The 16,722-nt window shown below is 44.8% G+C and overlaps 1 protein-coding gene across 3 annotated transcripts in view; it reads left to right on the top strand.

Annotated features, from left to right (window-relative positions):
- Positions 1-16,722, top strand: part of LOC139277545 (DEP domain-containing mTOR-interacting protein-like) — a 78,461-nt gene that overhangs the window by 25,550 nt on the left and 36,189 nt on the right. For all 3 annotated transcript variants that reach the window (XM_070896130.1, XM_070896131.1, XM_070896132.1), the window contains exons 3-6: positions 530-653; positions 9,303-9,481; positions 12,924-13,106; positions 14,053-14,193. In XM_070896130.1, coding sequence (XP_070752231.1) covers positions 530-653; positions 9,303-9,481; positions 12,924-13,106; positions 14,053-14,193 — 627 coding nt within the window. The remainder of the gene's footprint in view (positions 1-529; positions 654-9,302; positions 9,482-12,923; positions 13,107-14,052; positions 14,194-16,722) is intronic.

Raw genomic sequence — 16,722 nt, 5'->3', positions numbered from 1 at the left:
TCAGAGTTTATGCTCCAATTGAGCCGCCTCCCATCCTTCCTCATCTATAACCCCCTGTTCCCTTCTCTCTTATATGCTTATCTAGCTTCCCCTTAAATGCATCTATACTATTTGCCTCAACTACTCCCTGTGGTAACTTCTGCAAGGTTACTTCTGCTGACACTGTCCTTGATCTCAAATGAAAATGTCCTTAAAAAAAAAACAGCTGGAGATTCATCCGACATGGAAAAAATAAATTTCTTGGATGCTTGGTATCATATTAAAGGTTCTGTTTGCTTGAGAGCCCTATTTTCCATTTTTCCCCCTACATTACAATAGTGACTGCACTTAAAAAGAAAAAGCACTTAATTGACTGTAAAGTGCTTTGGGACATTCTGAGGTTGTGAAAGGCATTATATAAATGCAAGACTTTCTTTCTAGTCAATGCATTATCGTCAAAATAAATTGTGCCACATTGGAAGATTATTAATTGCATTGGAATGACATGTATAAAATGAAATTAATCAATAGAAATGTTTTTTTATTTTAGTTTGTGATGGACATTCAGAGTTCAAGGATGCAAAACTCCTGTACAGATTCCGAAAAGATGATGGAACATTCCCATTAAATAAAGAAGTGAAGGTGTTTATGAGAGGTCAAAGTTTATATGAAAAGTGAGTTGCTTATAAAGTCCTTGGGTATCTCTTGCTGCAATCTGTGATCGGTCTGTCTATCTCATTCGATATCCTTTAATCTCAAGTCAATGAGCTTTATAATTATAATAGTTGTTTTGCACAGTATCCCAATCCTAACTAGAAGAGACAAAATGATCCCAGAAAGTCCAGTCTAGTATCTTATGCTTTCTAATTTGCATACTAGATTGGAAGAATGTATAGTTTTCAGATTCAGGTATCACAATTCATGAAAAAATATCAAATTTACCTGAAAACATTATAAAGTAACTTTTTACTCTCGCCTCTTGATGTTTATTAAATAACAGTGTTATAACAAACTTTCCTTTAACTCTAAAGACCTCACTTGTATATGCTCTATACATGAAAAGGTATTTTAAACAATATTTTTAATAAATAACAGAAACATTTCAAATGCTTGAGGTCTGAAATTAAAACTGAAAGTGCTGCGAATACACAGTAGGTCCATTAGCACCTGCACAAAGAAAAGACAGATTAAAATTTCCTCAGAACCTTTATCAGAACTGAAAGAAAAGGAGTTCTCTCAATTGGTGTCGGCCTGGGCTCAGCAGTAGCACCCTCGCCTCTTAATCAGAATATTATAGGTTCCAATCCCACTTCAGTGTGTCTTTTGTATGGGACGTTAAACCAAGGCCCATTCTGCCTAAAAGATCCCATGGCACTATTCAAAGAAGAGCAGGGAAGCTCTCCTGGTGTCCAATATTTATCCCTCAACCAATATTGCTAAAACAGATTATCTGGTCATTATCTCATTGCTGTTTTATGGGATCGTGCTGTTGGAAATTAGCTACATTACAACAGTGACTACATTTCAAAGTTACTTCATTGGCTTTAAAGCACTTTGGGATGTCTTAAGATTCTGAAAGTTCTTTAAATGCAAGTTCTTTCTTAATTGAGGGAAAAGAAGGGCATCCAAAGCTAGAGCTACCTGGATGACAAAAGATATAGAGGTTAAAATGAGACAGGAAAAGGAGGTATATGACAATATCAAGGTGGTTAATACAGTAGAGAACCAAGCTGGATATAGAAAGTAGAGAGGAGATGTAAAAAAAAAGGGAGTAAGAGAGGCAAAGAGAGACTATGCGAATAGATTAGTGGCCAACCTAAAAGGGAACTCAAAAGTCTTTTATAAACACACATAGTAAAGGGTAGTCAAAGGAAAGATGGGGCCGATTAAGGACCAAAAAGGAGATCTTGTGGAGGCAGAGGGCTTGGCCGTGGTACTAAATGAGTACTTCATGACCACTGGACGTCTCAAAGCACTTTACAGTCAATGAAGTACTTTTGGAGTGTAGGCACTGTTGTACTGTAGGAAACGCGGCAGCCCATTTGCAGACGAGCAAGCTCCCACAAACAGCAATTTGATAATGACCAGATGATCTGTTTTTTGTTATGTTGATTGAGGGATAACTTCCCTGCTCTTCTTCGAAATAATGCCATGGGATCTTTTATGTCCACTTGAGAGAGCAGACAGGGTCTCGGTTTAATGTCTCTCCCTCAGCACTGCACTGGAGTGTCAGCCTAGATTTTTTTTGTGCTGAAGTCCCTTGAGTGGGACTTGAACCCACAGCTTTCTGACTTGGAGGCAAAAGTGCCTGAGCTGCTAAAGAAGTGAATGTTGCCAATGTAGCAGGAAAGGAGGAGGCAGTAGCGTTATTGGATAGGGTAAAAAATAAAGAGGTTGTACTTAAAAGGTTGGCAGTCCTCAAAGTAAAAAAGCCACCCGGTCCAGATGGGATGCATCCTAGGTTACTGAGGGAAGTAAGGGTGGAAATTGTGGAGGCTCTGACCACAATCTTCCAATCCTCCTTGGATACAGTGGTGATGTCAGAGGACTGGAGGATTGCAAATGTTACATCCCTGTTTTAAAAAAAAAAAGGAAAGGCTCAGGAATTACTGGCCAGTCAGCCTAATGTCGGTGGTGGGAAAACTTTGAGGCAAAAATACGGAACAGAATTAATTGGCATTTGGAAAAGTAGTAGCTAATAAATCAAAGTCAGGACGGATTGTTAGTCATATCGTGTTTGACTAACTTGATTGAGTTCTTTGATGAAATAATGGAGACAGTTGATGAGTGTCATGTTTGATGTGTATATGGACTTTCATAAGGCATTTGAGAAAGTACCACACTAGCAAAATTAAAGCTCATGGGATTAAAGGGACAGTGGCAGCCTGCATGCAAAATTGGCTAAAGGACAAAAAGTATACAGTGGTGTTTCCCAGGGAGTGGTATTAAGATCACTATACTTTTTGATATTTATTAATGGTCTGGACTTGGGTATAGAGGGCATAATTTCAAAGTTTGCAGGTGATACAAAACCCGGAAATATAGTAAACAATGAAGAGGATACTAACAGACGTCAGGAGGACATAGACAGAATGGTAAAATGGGTAGACATATGGCAGATGAATTTTAACGCAGAGGAGTATGAAGTGATACATTTTGGTAGGAAAAATGAGGAGAGCACAGAGGCAATCTAAACTAAATTGTACAATTTTAAAGGAGGTGCAGGAACAGAGAGACCTGGGTGTGTATATGCAGAAATCTTTGAAGGTGGTAGGATAAGTTGAGCAGGCATTTTTAGTGGTTATGTTAATGAACTAGTAATCCAGAGGCTTGGACTAATGCTCCAGAGACGTGAGTTCAAATCCCACTCTGGCAGCTAGGTGATTTAATTTCAATTAAATAAATCTGGAATTATAAAGGTAGTATCTGTGATGGTGACCACAAAACTACTGATTGTTGTAAGAACCCAACTGGCTCACTAATGTCCTGTAGGGAAGGAAATTTGCCCTCCTTACCCGGTCTGGCTATTCGTGACTCCAGACCCACAGCAATGTGGTTGACTCTTAACTGGCCTCTGAAATAGCCTAGAAGCCACTCCAAAATTCAGTACCAAACCATTACAAAAAGAACAGCGGTTTAAGAAGAAGGCGGTTCACGATCACCTTCTCAAGGGCAATTAGGAATGGGCAATAAATGCTGGCCTTGCCAGCGATGCCCACATCCCATGAATGAATATTTTTTTTTAAATGCTGTTGAAAAAACAGATGGATCCTTAGCTTTATTAATAGAGGAATAAAGTACAAAAGCGCAGAAGTTATACCAAACCTTTATAAAACACTGGTTAGGCCTCTGTTGGGCGTATTGCCTTTAATTCTGGGCACCACACTTTAGGAAGGATGTCAAAGCCCTGGAGAGGGTGAAGAGAGATTTACTCGAGTGGCAACAGGGATGGGGGACTTCATTTATGTGGAGAGACTGGAGAAGCTGGGGTTGTACTCCTTAGAGCAGAAAAAGTTAAGAGGAGATTTGACTGAGGTGTCCAAAATCGTGAAGGGTTTTGATAGAGAAAATAAGGAGAAACTGTTCCCTGTGGCAGAAGAGTTGGCAACCTGAGGACGCAGATTTAAGGTGATTTTCAAAAGGCGACTTGAAAGAACATTCTTTTTAAACACAGCGATTTGTTGATCTTGATTGCACCACTTGAAAGGGTGATGGAGCCAGATTCTGTTATATATGTGGACTTGTATTTACTCTGTACAGCCATCAGAGGGCTCATCCCCTTGCGTCACAAGGAATCCCATAATCCCTTGGGAGCACAGGTATTTAAGAAGGCTTCACAGGTTGGAGAGGCACTCTGGAGACCTGCAATAAAAGACTACGGTCACGCTTTACTTTGAGCTCACAGTGTTCAGTCTGACTCTTTCTCCATACATTACAACTGGCGATGAGATACAGATAGCGAACCCAAAAATGCAGAGAACAGTGGGCATCCTGGAGAAATTTTTGGAGGGAGATGATTGGGAAACTTTCGTGGAGCGACTCGACCAATACTTCGTGGCTAACGAGCTAGATGGGGAAGAGAGCACTGCCAAACAAAGGGCGATTCTCCTTACCGTCTGTGGGGCATCAACGTATGGCCTCAAGAAGAATCTGCTCACTCCAGCGAAACCCACAGAGAAATCGTACGACGATTTGTGCACACTGGTCCGAGAGCATTTGAACCCGAAGGAAAGCGTTCTGATGGCAAGGTACCGGTTCTACACCTACAAAAGGTCTGAAGGCCAGGAAGTGGCGAGTTATGTCGCCGAGCTAAGACGCCTTGCAGGACATTGCGAATTTGAAGGACATTTGGAGCACATGCTCAGAGACTTTTTCTTGCTAGGCATTGGCCATGAAACCATTCTTCGCAAACTTTTGACTGCCGAGACCCCAACCTTGAGTAAGGCCATAGCGATAGCCCAGGCGTTCATTGCCACCAGTGACAATACGAAGCAAATCTCTCAGCACACGAGTGCTGCTACAAGTACTGTGAACAAAGTGATGTTGTTTTCGAATCGTAACGTACAGGGCAGGTCACACATATCTGCAGCTGCACATCCGCAGATGACAGAGTCCACCATCAAGGGTGATGAATGCAAGGCCATTAACACCTTGTTGGCGCTGCGAGGGTGATCATCGTTTCCATTCATGCTGATTCAAAGAGTGCGTTTGCAAGGGCTGTAGAACAATGGGACACCTTTAACAAGTGTGCAGACGAGCTGCTAAGCCTGTTAAACCTGCAAACCACCATGTTGCAGAGGAGGACAGATCCACGGAGGATCACAACGAACCAGAGCCTCAGATAGAGGAGCCAGAGGTAGTTGGGATGCACACATTCACCACGGACTGTCCCCCGATAATGCTGAATGTTGAACTGAATAAACTCCCGGTGTCAATGGAACTGGACACGGGCACGAGCTTAGTCCATCATGGGCAAAAAGACTTTTGAACACTTGTGGTGTAACAAGGCCTCAGGGCCAGTCTTAACTCCAGTTTGCACGAAACTAAGAACTTACACGAAAGAACTGATTCCTGTAATCGGCAGTGTTACCGTAAAGGTCTCCTATGATGGAGCGGTGCACAAGCTATCACTCTGGGTGGTACTGGGCGATGGTCCCACGCTGCTCGGCAGGAACTGGCTGGGAACGATACGCTGGAATTGGGACGATGTCCGAGCGCTATCGCCTGCTGACTTTGTGTGCCCAGGTCTTAAATAAATTTCCTTCGCTGTTTGAACCAGGCATCGGGAAATTCCAAAGAGCAACAGTGCAGATCCACCGAATTCCATCACAAGGCAAGAGCAGTACTGTACATGATGAGAGAAAGGATAGAGATCAAGCTAGACTGGCTGCAACGAAAGGGCATCGTTTCACCCATCGAGTTCAGCGAGTGGGCCAGTTCTATTGTCCCAGTCCTCAAGGGAGATGGCACCGTCAGAATCTGTGGCGATTACGAAGTAACTATCAATCGTTTCTCCCTGCAGGACTAATACCCATTACCAAAGGCCGATGACCTCTTTGCAATGCTGGCGGGAGGAAAGACGTTCACGAAGCTGGATCTGACTTCAGCCTACATGACGCAGGAACTGGAGGAATCATCGAAGGCCCTCACCTGCATCAACACGCACAAGGGTCTTTTTGGTTATAACAGATGCCCATTTGGAATCTGATTAGTGGCGGCGATATTCCAGAGAAACATGGAAAGTTTACTGAAGTCGGTCCCGCACACCGTAGTCTTCCAGGACGACACCTTGGTCACAGGTCAGAACACAGTCGAGCACCTGCAGAACCTGGAGGAGGTTCTCAGTCGACTCAACCGCGTGGGGCTCAGGTTAAAAAGCTTGAAGTGCGTTTTTCTGGTGCCTGAAGTGGAGTTCCTGGGTAGGAGGATTGCGGCAGACTGCATCAGGCCAACCAACGTGAAGACGGAGGCAATCGAGAATGCACCGAGGCCATAGAACGTGACGGAGCTGCGTTCATTTCTGGGACTCTTGAACTACTTTGGTAACTTTATACTGGGTCTCAGCACACTGCTAGAACCACTACATGTCTTACTACGAAAAGGGGGCGAATGGATTTGGGGCAAAAGCCAAGAAAATGCCTTTATAAAAGTGAGAAAATTGTTATGCTCAAACAAATTGCTTGTGTTGTATGATCCATGTAAGCGTTTTGTACTAGCACGTGATGCGTCGTCATATGGCATCAGGTGTGTATTGCAACAAGCTAATGATTTCGGGAAACTGCAACCGGTTGCTTATGCATCCAGGAGTCTGTCTAAGGCTGAGAGAGCCTACAGCATGATTGAAAAAGAAGCGTTAGCGTGTGTCTATAGGGTAAAGAAAATTCATCAATACCTGTTTGGGCTAGAATTCGAATTGGAAACTGACCATAAGCCACTTATATCCCTGTTTTCCGAGAGTAAAGGGATAAATACCAACGCATCGGCCCACATCCAGAGATGGGCGCTCACATTGTCCGCATACAACTATGCCACAGGCCAGGCACAGAAAACTGCGCCGATGCTCTAAGTAGGCTGCCATTGCCCACCACGGGGGTGGAAATGGCACAGCCCGCAGATCTAGCCATGGTTATGGAAGCATTTGAGAGTGAGCAATCACCCGTCACTGCCCGGCAGATCAAACCTGGACTCTTATTATCTCTAGTCAAAAGCTGTGTGCTTCGGGAGCTGGTCCAGTGTCCCAGTGGAAATGCAGGAAGAGATAAAGCCATTCCAGCGGCCCAAAGATGAAATGTGTATACAGGCAGACTGCCTTCTGTGGGGCAATCGACGAGTGGTCCCCAAGAAGGGCAGAGAAACCTTCATCAATGACGTCCACAGTACCCACCCAGGTATCATAATGATAGCGATAGCCAGATCCCACATGTGGTGGCCCGGTATCGATGCGGACTTAGAGTCCTGCGTTCACAGATGTAATACATGCTCGCAGTTAAGCAATGCACCCAGGGAGGTGCCGCTAAGTTTATGGTCTTGGCCCTCCAAACCGTGGTCTAGGGTACACGTCGACTATGTAGGCCCGTTCTTGGGTAAAATGTTCCTTGTGGTTGTAGATGCATATTCCAAGTGGATTGTATGATATAATGTCTGCTAGTACGTCCACTGCCACCACTGAAAGCCTGCGGGCCATGTTTGCCACACACGGCTTACCTGATGTCCTGGTGAGCGACAACGGGCCATGTTTTACCAGTGCTGAGTTCAAAGAATTCATGACCCATAACGGGATCAAACATGTCACATCTGCCCCGTTTAAACCAGCGTCCAATGGTCAGGCAGAGAGAGCAGTGCAAACCATCAAGCAAGGCTTGAAGAGGGTAACTGAAGGCTCACCGCAGACTCGCCTATCCCGAGTCCTGTTTAGCTACTGCATGAGACCACACTCACTCACTGGATCCCACCTGCTGAACTGCTCATGAAAAGAACACTTAAGACAAGGCTCTCGTTAGTTCACCCTGATCTACATGAACAGTTAGAGAGCAGTGGCTTCAGTAATGTGCATACAATGATAGCATAAATGTGTCACGCGAGATTGAAATCAATGATCCTGTATTTGTTTTAAATTATGGACAAGATCCCAAGTGGCTTCCCGGCACTGTCGTGGCCAAAGAGAGAAGCAGGGTGTTTCGGGTCAAACTTTCAAATGGACTCATTCACCGGAAACACTTAGACAAATCAAACTCAGATTCATGGACTATCCTGAGCAACCCACCTTGGACCCTACCTTTTTTGATCCTCCAACGTACACACCAGTGGCAACCGGCACCTTGGTTGACCACGAAGCAGAACCCACCATCCACAGCAGCTCTGCAGGGCCCAACACACCAGGCAGCCCAGCAAGACCAGCTGCACAGCAGCCCAGCGAGGGCCAAACAAATGATTCAACAACACCAGCTTTCACACCGAGACGATCAACCAGGGCAAGAAGGGCCCCAGATCGACTCACATTGTAAATAGTTACTCTATTGACTTTGGGCAGGGGGAGGTGGTGTTATATATGTGGACTTGTATTTACTCTGTACAGCCACCAGAGAGCTCATCCCCTGGAGTCACAAGGGATCCCATAATCCCTTGGGAGCATAGGTATTTAAGGAGGTTTCACAGGTTGGAGAGGCACTCTGGAGACCTGCAATAAAAGACTACGGTCACACTTTACTTTGAGCTCACAGTGTTCAGTCTGACTCTTTCTCCATAACCAACAGATTCAATACTAACATTCAAAAGAGAACTGAATAAATAGTTGAAGGGAAAAGAATTACAGCTATGGAGAAAGAGCAGGGATTAATTGGATAGCTTTGCCAAAGATCTGCCACAGGTACAATGGGTCGAATGGCTGCCTACTGTGCGATATCATTCTATGATTTGAACCATTAAATGATGAAGTCAGCACTTTGTGGCTTGAAAAATCACAGTAAATACTGGTGATATATCCATTCTTCATTTGGAGATGTTTATGATTGTGTAAAGGGTAATTAATGGTGTTTCTTCAAGTTGTATGTAAGACAGATAGACGGGAACTGGCTCAGGCTGATGTGTGGGTTTTTTATGGGCACGCACTTTCCAAATTGTAGAAGGTTGTTCAACTTGTTTTGGGCTTGGTGCCTCAAAGTGTTGTTTGACTCTCAGCCAGAAGAGCAACTGTATTTGTGTGAATCATGTCTTTTATCAAGTCAGAACAAGGTGTTGTTGATACCCATTAGGAAAGTGGTCTAGACTGTCCTAGCTTCCCAAACCATGTTCATTTTGGGATTTTACAATTCTACAATTGACAGGCTTATAAGTTCTGAGAATACAATCATGAAATTACAAGAAGAAAATGGAGTGAAGTACCAACGTGCTGTTTTTGGAAGTGAAGTCATTGACTGGCTAATAAAAGAGGGGGAGGCCTCATCGAGGAAGGAAGCAGTGGAGCTGTGTCGCAGAGAGCTCGAACATGGAATCATTCAACACGGTGAGGAAACCCTGGCAACGACTGTTTATTCATTATATCTATCCTTTTATTGGTCCTTTACTGATTTACTTTATATTTATAAATGCAGCCGCCCATATCCTGTTCTACATTAATTCCTACTCTACCATCATTCCCCATCCTCACAGACCTACGCTGAATCCCTGTCCTCCAATGTGTTTAGCCTAAACAACACATCTTCAAAGCCTGCTTTTACTCTACCCCATCTCTACAGCCTCCTCCAGCTTTGTATCAACCCCCCCTTCCCCTGGCCCCACATCACCATCATTTAGTCATGTAACTTTGGCCTTTCGTGTGATCCCTCCCATCCTTTGCCCCACCTTTAGTGGCACAGTTTTCAGCCACCTTGGCTCCAGTCTCTGGAACTCCCACACGAAACCCCTTGGGCTCTCCACTTCTCTCCTTTTTAAAACGGGCAACAATGATTGTTTCTCTCTCAGCCAGAATTTTGATTTGGGTTCAGTTTTCTATAACCTGCAAATACTCTCCATGACAAGTTTCAACATATATTAATTATAGGCTGAGGGCCAAGGCTATTTAAGCATTTGACAAACTAGTCCGATAAATTCATAGTGTGATGTGGTGCTGTCAACTTTCCAGAGTTGTGGTACAAAGAGGCTTAAAGGCTTACATTCAACTAGAATAAATATTAAGATCCTTGAAAGTAAACCTTTGAAGACATCATTAGCCTTTCTCATCCTACATAAGAAAAGTACAGTTTATGCAGAAGCTATGGCCCCAATATTAGCTTGAGGAGTGGGGAGGGGAAAGGGGTGTGGGTGTGCTGTTTTGTGTAAGCTCAGTAAACCCAGAAGAATAGGTGACCCTCGGGTCCTGCCAAATTGAACAGTTGGTTACCCGCCCCAGCCCCCCTACACACACCCACGGCCATTTGCATTAAAACTGGATGTAGGTGGGGTCAGGTTTGAGATTTTTAATATCCCACCTGACCCAAATGCACCTGTTTTTGGGGGGTTCAAATTCCCCTTCTATATTTCCCTCCATTCAGTGCTAGTGGAAAAGCTGTTGTAAACATAAAATGTGGAGTAGTTAAATATAAAGCAGAGGGAAATATACTTGCCAGTGTGAATCAGGCATTGCACAGATAGATGCAGAATAAGGCACCAGTGTGACTTTTTCTGTTTCCCACTCCGGCGATCGTATGGCTTCTCTGAGTCAAATTGTCATGTTTGTGCCAAATTAAGGGCAGTTTTGTGTTCTGAGCCCGTATCCACTAGGAACTCGAACCAAAATTTCGTTCAGATATGATCCATACAGACACTAAAGCAATGAGACTTGCATTTCACTGGTCTGGATTGGATTGCAATCCAGGTTTCCGATTGTGTGCCCCACGTTGCGAGCCAGTGCTCCAACATCTGTAATTGCTGAATACAGGTTGAATGTTCCAAATCCGACAACCTCGGGACCAAGGCCGAGCTGGATTTTGTGTTTTTCTGGACTTCAGAACGTGTTTCTGATGTCCGAAGTCCAGAAACGCCCGAGCCCAGGTTCGGGTATTTCAGATTTCAAAACGCCAGAAGCGCATCCCGAGTCCGGAAATCCCTGGGCCCAGGTTGCGATATTTCCGGTTTTTGGATGTCACCTTGTAGTTCTTCTCCTCGCAGGCCAAAGGGACTTGTGTGCTGTGCAGAGTTGATTCTGCCGAGGACTTGCGGGCGGGAGGGGACTTGCGCGCGGGAGCTTGATTGGTTCTGGCCAAAGGGACTTGTGTGTTGCGAAGAGTTGCTGCGGACCCAGGAGCAGCGGTGCTGTGACTGTAGAGACCTGGACTGGAACAGATAGGATCGGTGTTTTTATGCTTGCAATTTTTTTCACTGTACAGTAGTTGGATTTCATTTTTTGACTTTTCACTGGGCCTGGCTGGCGGTAGAAACAGTTTGACAGGGTGTCCGGATTCCGGAACATTTTACGGATTCTGGACGACCCTGCCACCAATTTTAAAAAAAGGAGTGAGAGAGAAAACGGAATTATAGACTGGTTAGCCTGACATCGGTAGTGGGGAAAATGTTGGAATCAATTATTAAAGATGTAATAGCAGGGCATTTGGAAAGTAGTGACAGGATCGGTCCAAGTCAGCATGGATTATGAAAGGGAAATCATGCTTGACAAATCTTCTAGAATTTTTTGAGGATGTAACTAGTAGAGTGAACAAGGGAGAATCAGTGGATGTGGTGTATTTGGACTTTCAAAAGGCGTTTGACAAGGTCCCACAAAAAGAGATTAGTGTGCAAAATTAAAGCACATGGTATTGGGGGTAATGTATTGACTTGTTTAGAGAACTGGTTGGCAGACAGGAAGCAAAGAATAGGAATAAACAGAATCTTTTCAGAATGGCAGGCAGTGGGGTACCACAAGGTTCAGTGCTGGGACCCCAGCTATTTACAATATGCATCAATTATTTAGATGAAGGAATTGAATGTAATATCTCCAAGTTTGCAGATGACACTAAGCTGGATGGCAGTGTGAGCTGTGAGGAGGATGCTAAGAGGCTGCAGGGTGACTGGGACAGGTTAGGTGAGTGGGTAAATGCATGGCAAATGCAGTATAAGGAAAAGGAGAGGTGCAACGAGACCTGGGTGTCATGGTACATCAGTCATTGAAAGTTGGCATGCAGGTACAGCAGGCGGCGAAGAAGGCAAATGGCATGTTGGCCTTCATAGCGAGAGGATCGGAGTATAGGAGTAGGCAGGTCTTACTGCAGTTGTACAGGGCCTTGGTGAGGCCACACCTTGAATATTGTGTACAGTTTTGTTCTCCTAATCTGAGGAAGGACATTCTTACTATTGAGGGAGTGCTGCGAAGGTTCACCAGACTGATTCCCGGGATGGCAGGACTGACATATGGATCGACTAGGCTTATACTCACTGGAATTTAGAAGAATGAGAGGGCATCTCATAGAAACATATAAAATTCTGACGGGATTGGACAGGTTAGATGCAGGAAGAATGTTCCCGATGTTGGGGAAGTCCAGAACCAGCGGACATAGTCTAAGGATAAGGGGTAAGCCATTTAGGACAGAGATGGGGAGAAACTCCTTCGCTCAGAATTGTGAACCTGTGGAATTCTCTACCACAGAAAGTTGTTGAGGCCAGTTCGTTAGATATATTCAAAAAGGAGTTAGATGTGGTCCTTACGGCTAAAGAGATCAAGGGATATGGAGAGAAGGCAGGAATGGGGTACTGAAGTTGCATGATCAGCTATGATCATATTAAATGGTGGTGCAGGCTCGAAGGGCCGAATGGCCTACTCCTGCACCTATTTTCTATGTTTCTATGTCCTGGAGTCTGGAACATTCTGGATTCCGGATTTTGGACACTCAACCTATACTAATCTAATTCTGGAAATGGAGGAGCCTAAAGTAACACGGCTGCATTGATTGAGCAAATGGTTTGTTGTTTTGCAGTCTCCAACCGTCACCACTTTTTTGATAGTAACTTGCTGTACCAGTTCCGCATAAACTTTCGCCGAAGACGACGACTCACTGAGCTGCTGAATGAAAACTCGTGGACAGCACAGGAGTCCCATGACAGCCCATTCTGCCTGCGAAAGCTGAATCCGGAGCAGGGTGGCTCTAGTTTTCTCTCAGGTAGAAGGGCTTCTGTGTATTATATAATCGTATAAAATGTACTTGGATGTTGGTTTATACTTCTATAAAGCATGTTGTTTGTTTCATTTCTAAAATGGGAATACACAGCATTTTTTTAGAATCAATTTTCTGGAAATCTTTTCAATTTGTAAACAAAGTTGTGAAATTTCTTTGTCCTGATGATGTTTGATTAATTTACCATATGATTCTTTAATTTCTTATTGCTACAAATTCAAGATTTTCCGATGTTTTCAATGAAGTATCTGCAACTGACTTTGTAGAAATATAGAATTCATGTGAACAGCCCATTGGTTACAGTGTTCATCCATTAATAGATATCACAAGATGGCTTCCACTGGTCCGTGAGTTGGTAACTCAAGGGGATGAATTTAAGATCATCGGCAAAAGAATTAGGAGCGAGGTTGGGAGAAATTATTTTTGCACAGAGGGTTGTTGGGACATGCAATGCCCTACTAGAGACAGTGTAAGTGGAATCCATAATAGTATCTGAAAAGAAGTGGATAGATATTTGGGAAAAATAAACTGTAAAAGGCTTTGGGAAAAGAGCAGAGCAGTGGGACTAACTGGAGAGCCCTTTCAGAGAGCAGGTGCAGTACAAAGGATCAATTGGTCTCCTTCTCTTTGGTTGAAGAAGGTCCTTCAGCCCATTTGACCTCATCCTTACAGAATACTAACTACCCTGTAATGCATTAGTGTGGACTGTGAAAGTCCGAGAATAATGGGGATGAGCTAGTAAGGGATATATGCATAGGCATTCCAACCTTTCAAAAACATTTTCTGCCTCGATGGACCAGATATCATCCTTGTTTTTATCTTCCAGATTAAACCAGTTAATGTTGTGACTGTTACTATTGATGGGAATGAATCTGATAATAGGCAGCCCACGCGAGGAAAGTCTAACTTGTTTCCTGTTTCTTATTTCTAGTGCAAACCAACAAAGAGATAAAGGTGGTATCAGCTGTGCGCCGGAGCAGCATTACCTCTGCTGTCACAGGAAGTACAGCCTTTTTCAATACAACCCCCAGCCTTGCCTGCGTGCCTTCAGTGGAGTGTAACCCTAAATCAGGTCAGAGCAGTGCAATCTAAATATGGCTAAATAAGCTTCTATCTCTGTGTTATCTTGTGTGCACATTCTGACATTGCTCCAGACCTGAGCTTCTCTTCCCCCATTGTTGGTTGTTTCCTAGCCCGTTCTACTCCTTCTTCATCCCCCATCTCTTCTAGCCGCTTGGTACCCATTCTCCCCCACTTCCCCCACCCTTTTTCTCCTGCAACTTGCCCTTAACAGTTTCCTGCCCCACTTGATGCTTCTCCACTGCCCTGTGCTTGATGACCTACATTGGCTCCTGGTTAAGCAACGCCTCAATTTCAAAATTCTCATCCTTGTTTTCAAATCCCTCCGTGGCTTTGCCCCTCCCTATCTCTGTAATCTCCTCCAGCCCCACAACTCCCCAAAATGTCTGCGCTCCTCTAATTCTGCCCCCTTGAGCATCCTTGATTATAATCCCTCAGCAATTGGTGGCTGTTCCTTCTGTTGCCTAGGCCCCAAGCTCTGAAATTCCCTGCCTTAAAGCTCTCAGCCTCTCTAATTCACTTTCCTCCTTCAAGACGCTCCTTAAAACATACCTCGTTGATCAAGCTTCTGGGCACCAGCGCTAATTCCTACTTATGCGGCTCGGGGTAAAATTGTTTTATCTCAAAATACTTCTGTGACGTGCATTGGGACATTGCCCAGATCAGCAGTGTCAATTGCCCATCCCCCTTCCCAACTCCATCTGTCTGATTGCCCTACTGGGTCCCGACTAGATCACTGGGCCATCCATATCATCTTTGCAAATAAGACTTCCTTCTGCATTCACAAAATAATTATGGATAAGTAATGGCATTAATTTCATCCTACTGTTGTATTGTTCCCCACAACCTTATTTTGGATGAGTCTATAAAAATGCTGGCCTGGCCATGGATAGTGAATCCTTCCCTCTCAACAAAGAAAACTTTGTCTGGTTACGTGGTCCACTATGTCCGATGCTCAAATCATTATGTTGGTCGCAAAGCTCCCATTGTTTAATAGGCTAATTTCCTGCTTGTTAAAATCCTAATCTGTGATAATCATTGCTGTGCTGTGATAATTCAAAGCCCATAATTAAATGTAATGAAAGCTGGAGATGCTGAGAGAAAACTGTGGTGTCCTTACACCTTACTATAGAATCACACGAGGCATGTACTGCAGACAAAGTCACTACGTGACCTGAACCTTTATTCCCAGGACCAAGAAGTGCTGACCCTGCGTGGGACCTCCCTTTATATACCTGGATGACCAGGTGAGGAGTGTCTCCCACAAGTTCACCCCTTGTGGTCAAGGTGTGCATTTCTCAGGTGTATACAGTGTTCAGTGTTACATAAAAATTACAGTTATGTGAAGGTTACAAACATGACATCACCTCCCCTCCCCCCAACGTCTTTGGGTCAAAGATTGAGTCTTTCAGGCGGTCGACGCTATCTCGTGGAGTGCCGCAGTTAGGGCTCTGGTGGTTGGGCCTTGACATGCGTCTCTGTCATCTGAGATGATTCCAGGCTGGCCACAGGTACTGTGCATGCTGGTGAATGTCATTGTTGCTCGTTCACTGGCAGTGGTGTGGGTGACATCTCATGATCTTCCTCAGGTTCCTCAGTGTCCATGCTGAGCCTTTTCTTTACTTGGTCCAGATGTTTGCGGCATATCTGCCCATTGTTAAGTCTGACCACGATGACCCTATTCCCGTCTTTGCCAATTACAGTACCCTCAAGCCACTTGGGTCCCAAAGCATGATTGAGAACAAATACAGGGTCATTGATTTCTATGCATCTCCCCACTGAGTTGCGATCATGGCACTCGATTTGGGACTGGCGCCTGCCCTCAACAATGTCTGACAGGGCTGGATGAATGAGGGACAGCCGCATTTTAAGAGTGCGTTTCATGAGTAGTTCCGCGGGCGGGACTCCCGTGAGCGAATGCGGCCGGGACCTATAGGCCAGCAGGAGGCGCGATAGGCGGCATGGAAGGGAGGGTCCTTGAATCCGGAGCATGCCCTGTTTTATGATTTGAACCGCACGTTCCGGCTGGCCATTAGAAGCCGGCTTGAACAATTCTGTCCTGACGTGTTTGATACCATTTCCCGACATAAACTCCTGGAATTCATAGCTAGTGAAACACGGGCCGTTGTCGCTAACCAGGATGTCCGGCAAACTGTGGGTCGCAAAGACCGCATGCAGACTCTCCACGATGGTGGATGTTGTGCACGAATTCCATATGATGCACTCGATCCATTTCGAGTATGCATCGACAACAATCAGGAACATTTTTCCCATGAACAGGCCCGCGTAGTCTACATGAATACGTGACAATGGCTTGGTGGGCCAGGGTCACGGGCTGAGTGGGGCCTCCCTGGGGACATTTCCCAGCTGAGCACACGTCGTGCACCTGCGAACCCAGTGTTCCAGGTCTGAGTCAATTCCCGGCCACCATACATGTGACCAGGCAATGGCCTTCATTAGCACGATGCCTGGGTGCTCGCCGTGGAGTTTCCTGATGAATGCTTCCCTTCCTTTCTGGGGC

Source organism: Pristiophorus japonicus, chromosome 12 (genome assembly GCF_044704955.1).
Source record: "Pristiophorus japonicus isolate sPriJap1 chromosome 12, sPriJap1.hap1, whole genome shotgun sequence".
Taxonomy (NCBI): Eukaryota; Metazoa; Chordata; class Chondrichthyes; family Pristiophoridae; genus Pristiophorus; species Pristiophorus japonicus.
The sequence above is the reverse complement of the archived record's forward strand: the minus strand, read 5'-3'. Positions and strand labels throughout refer to the sequence as shown.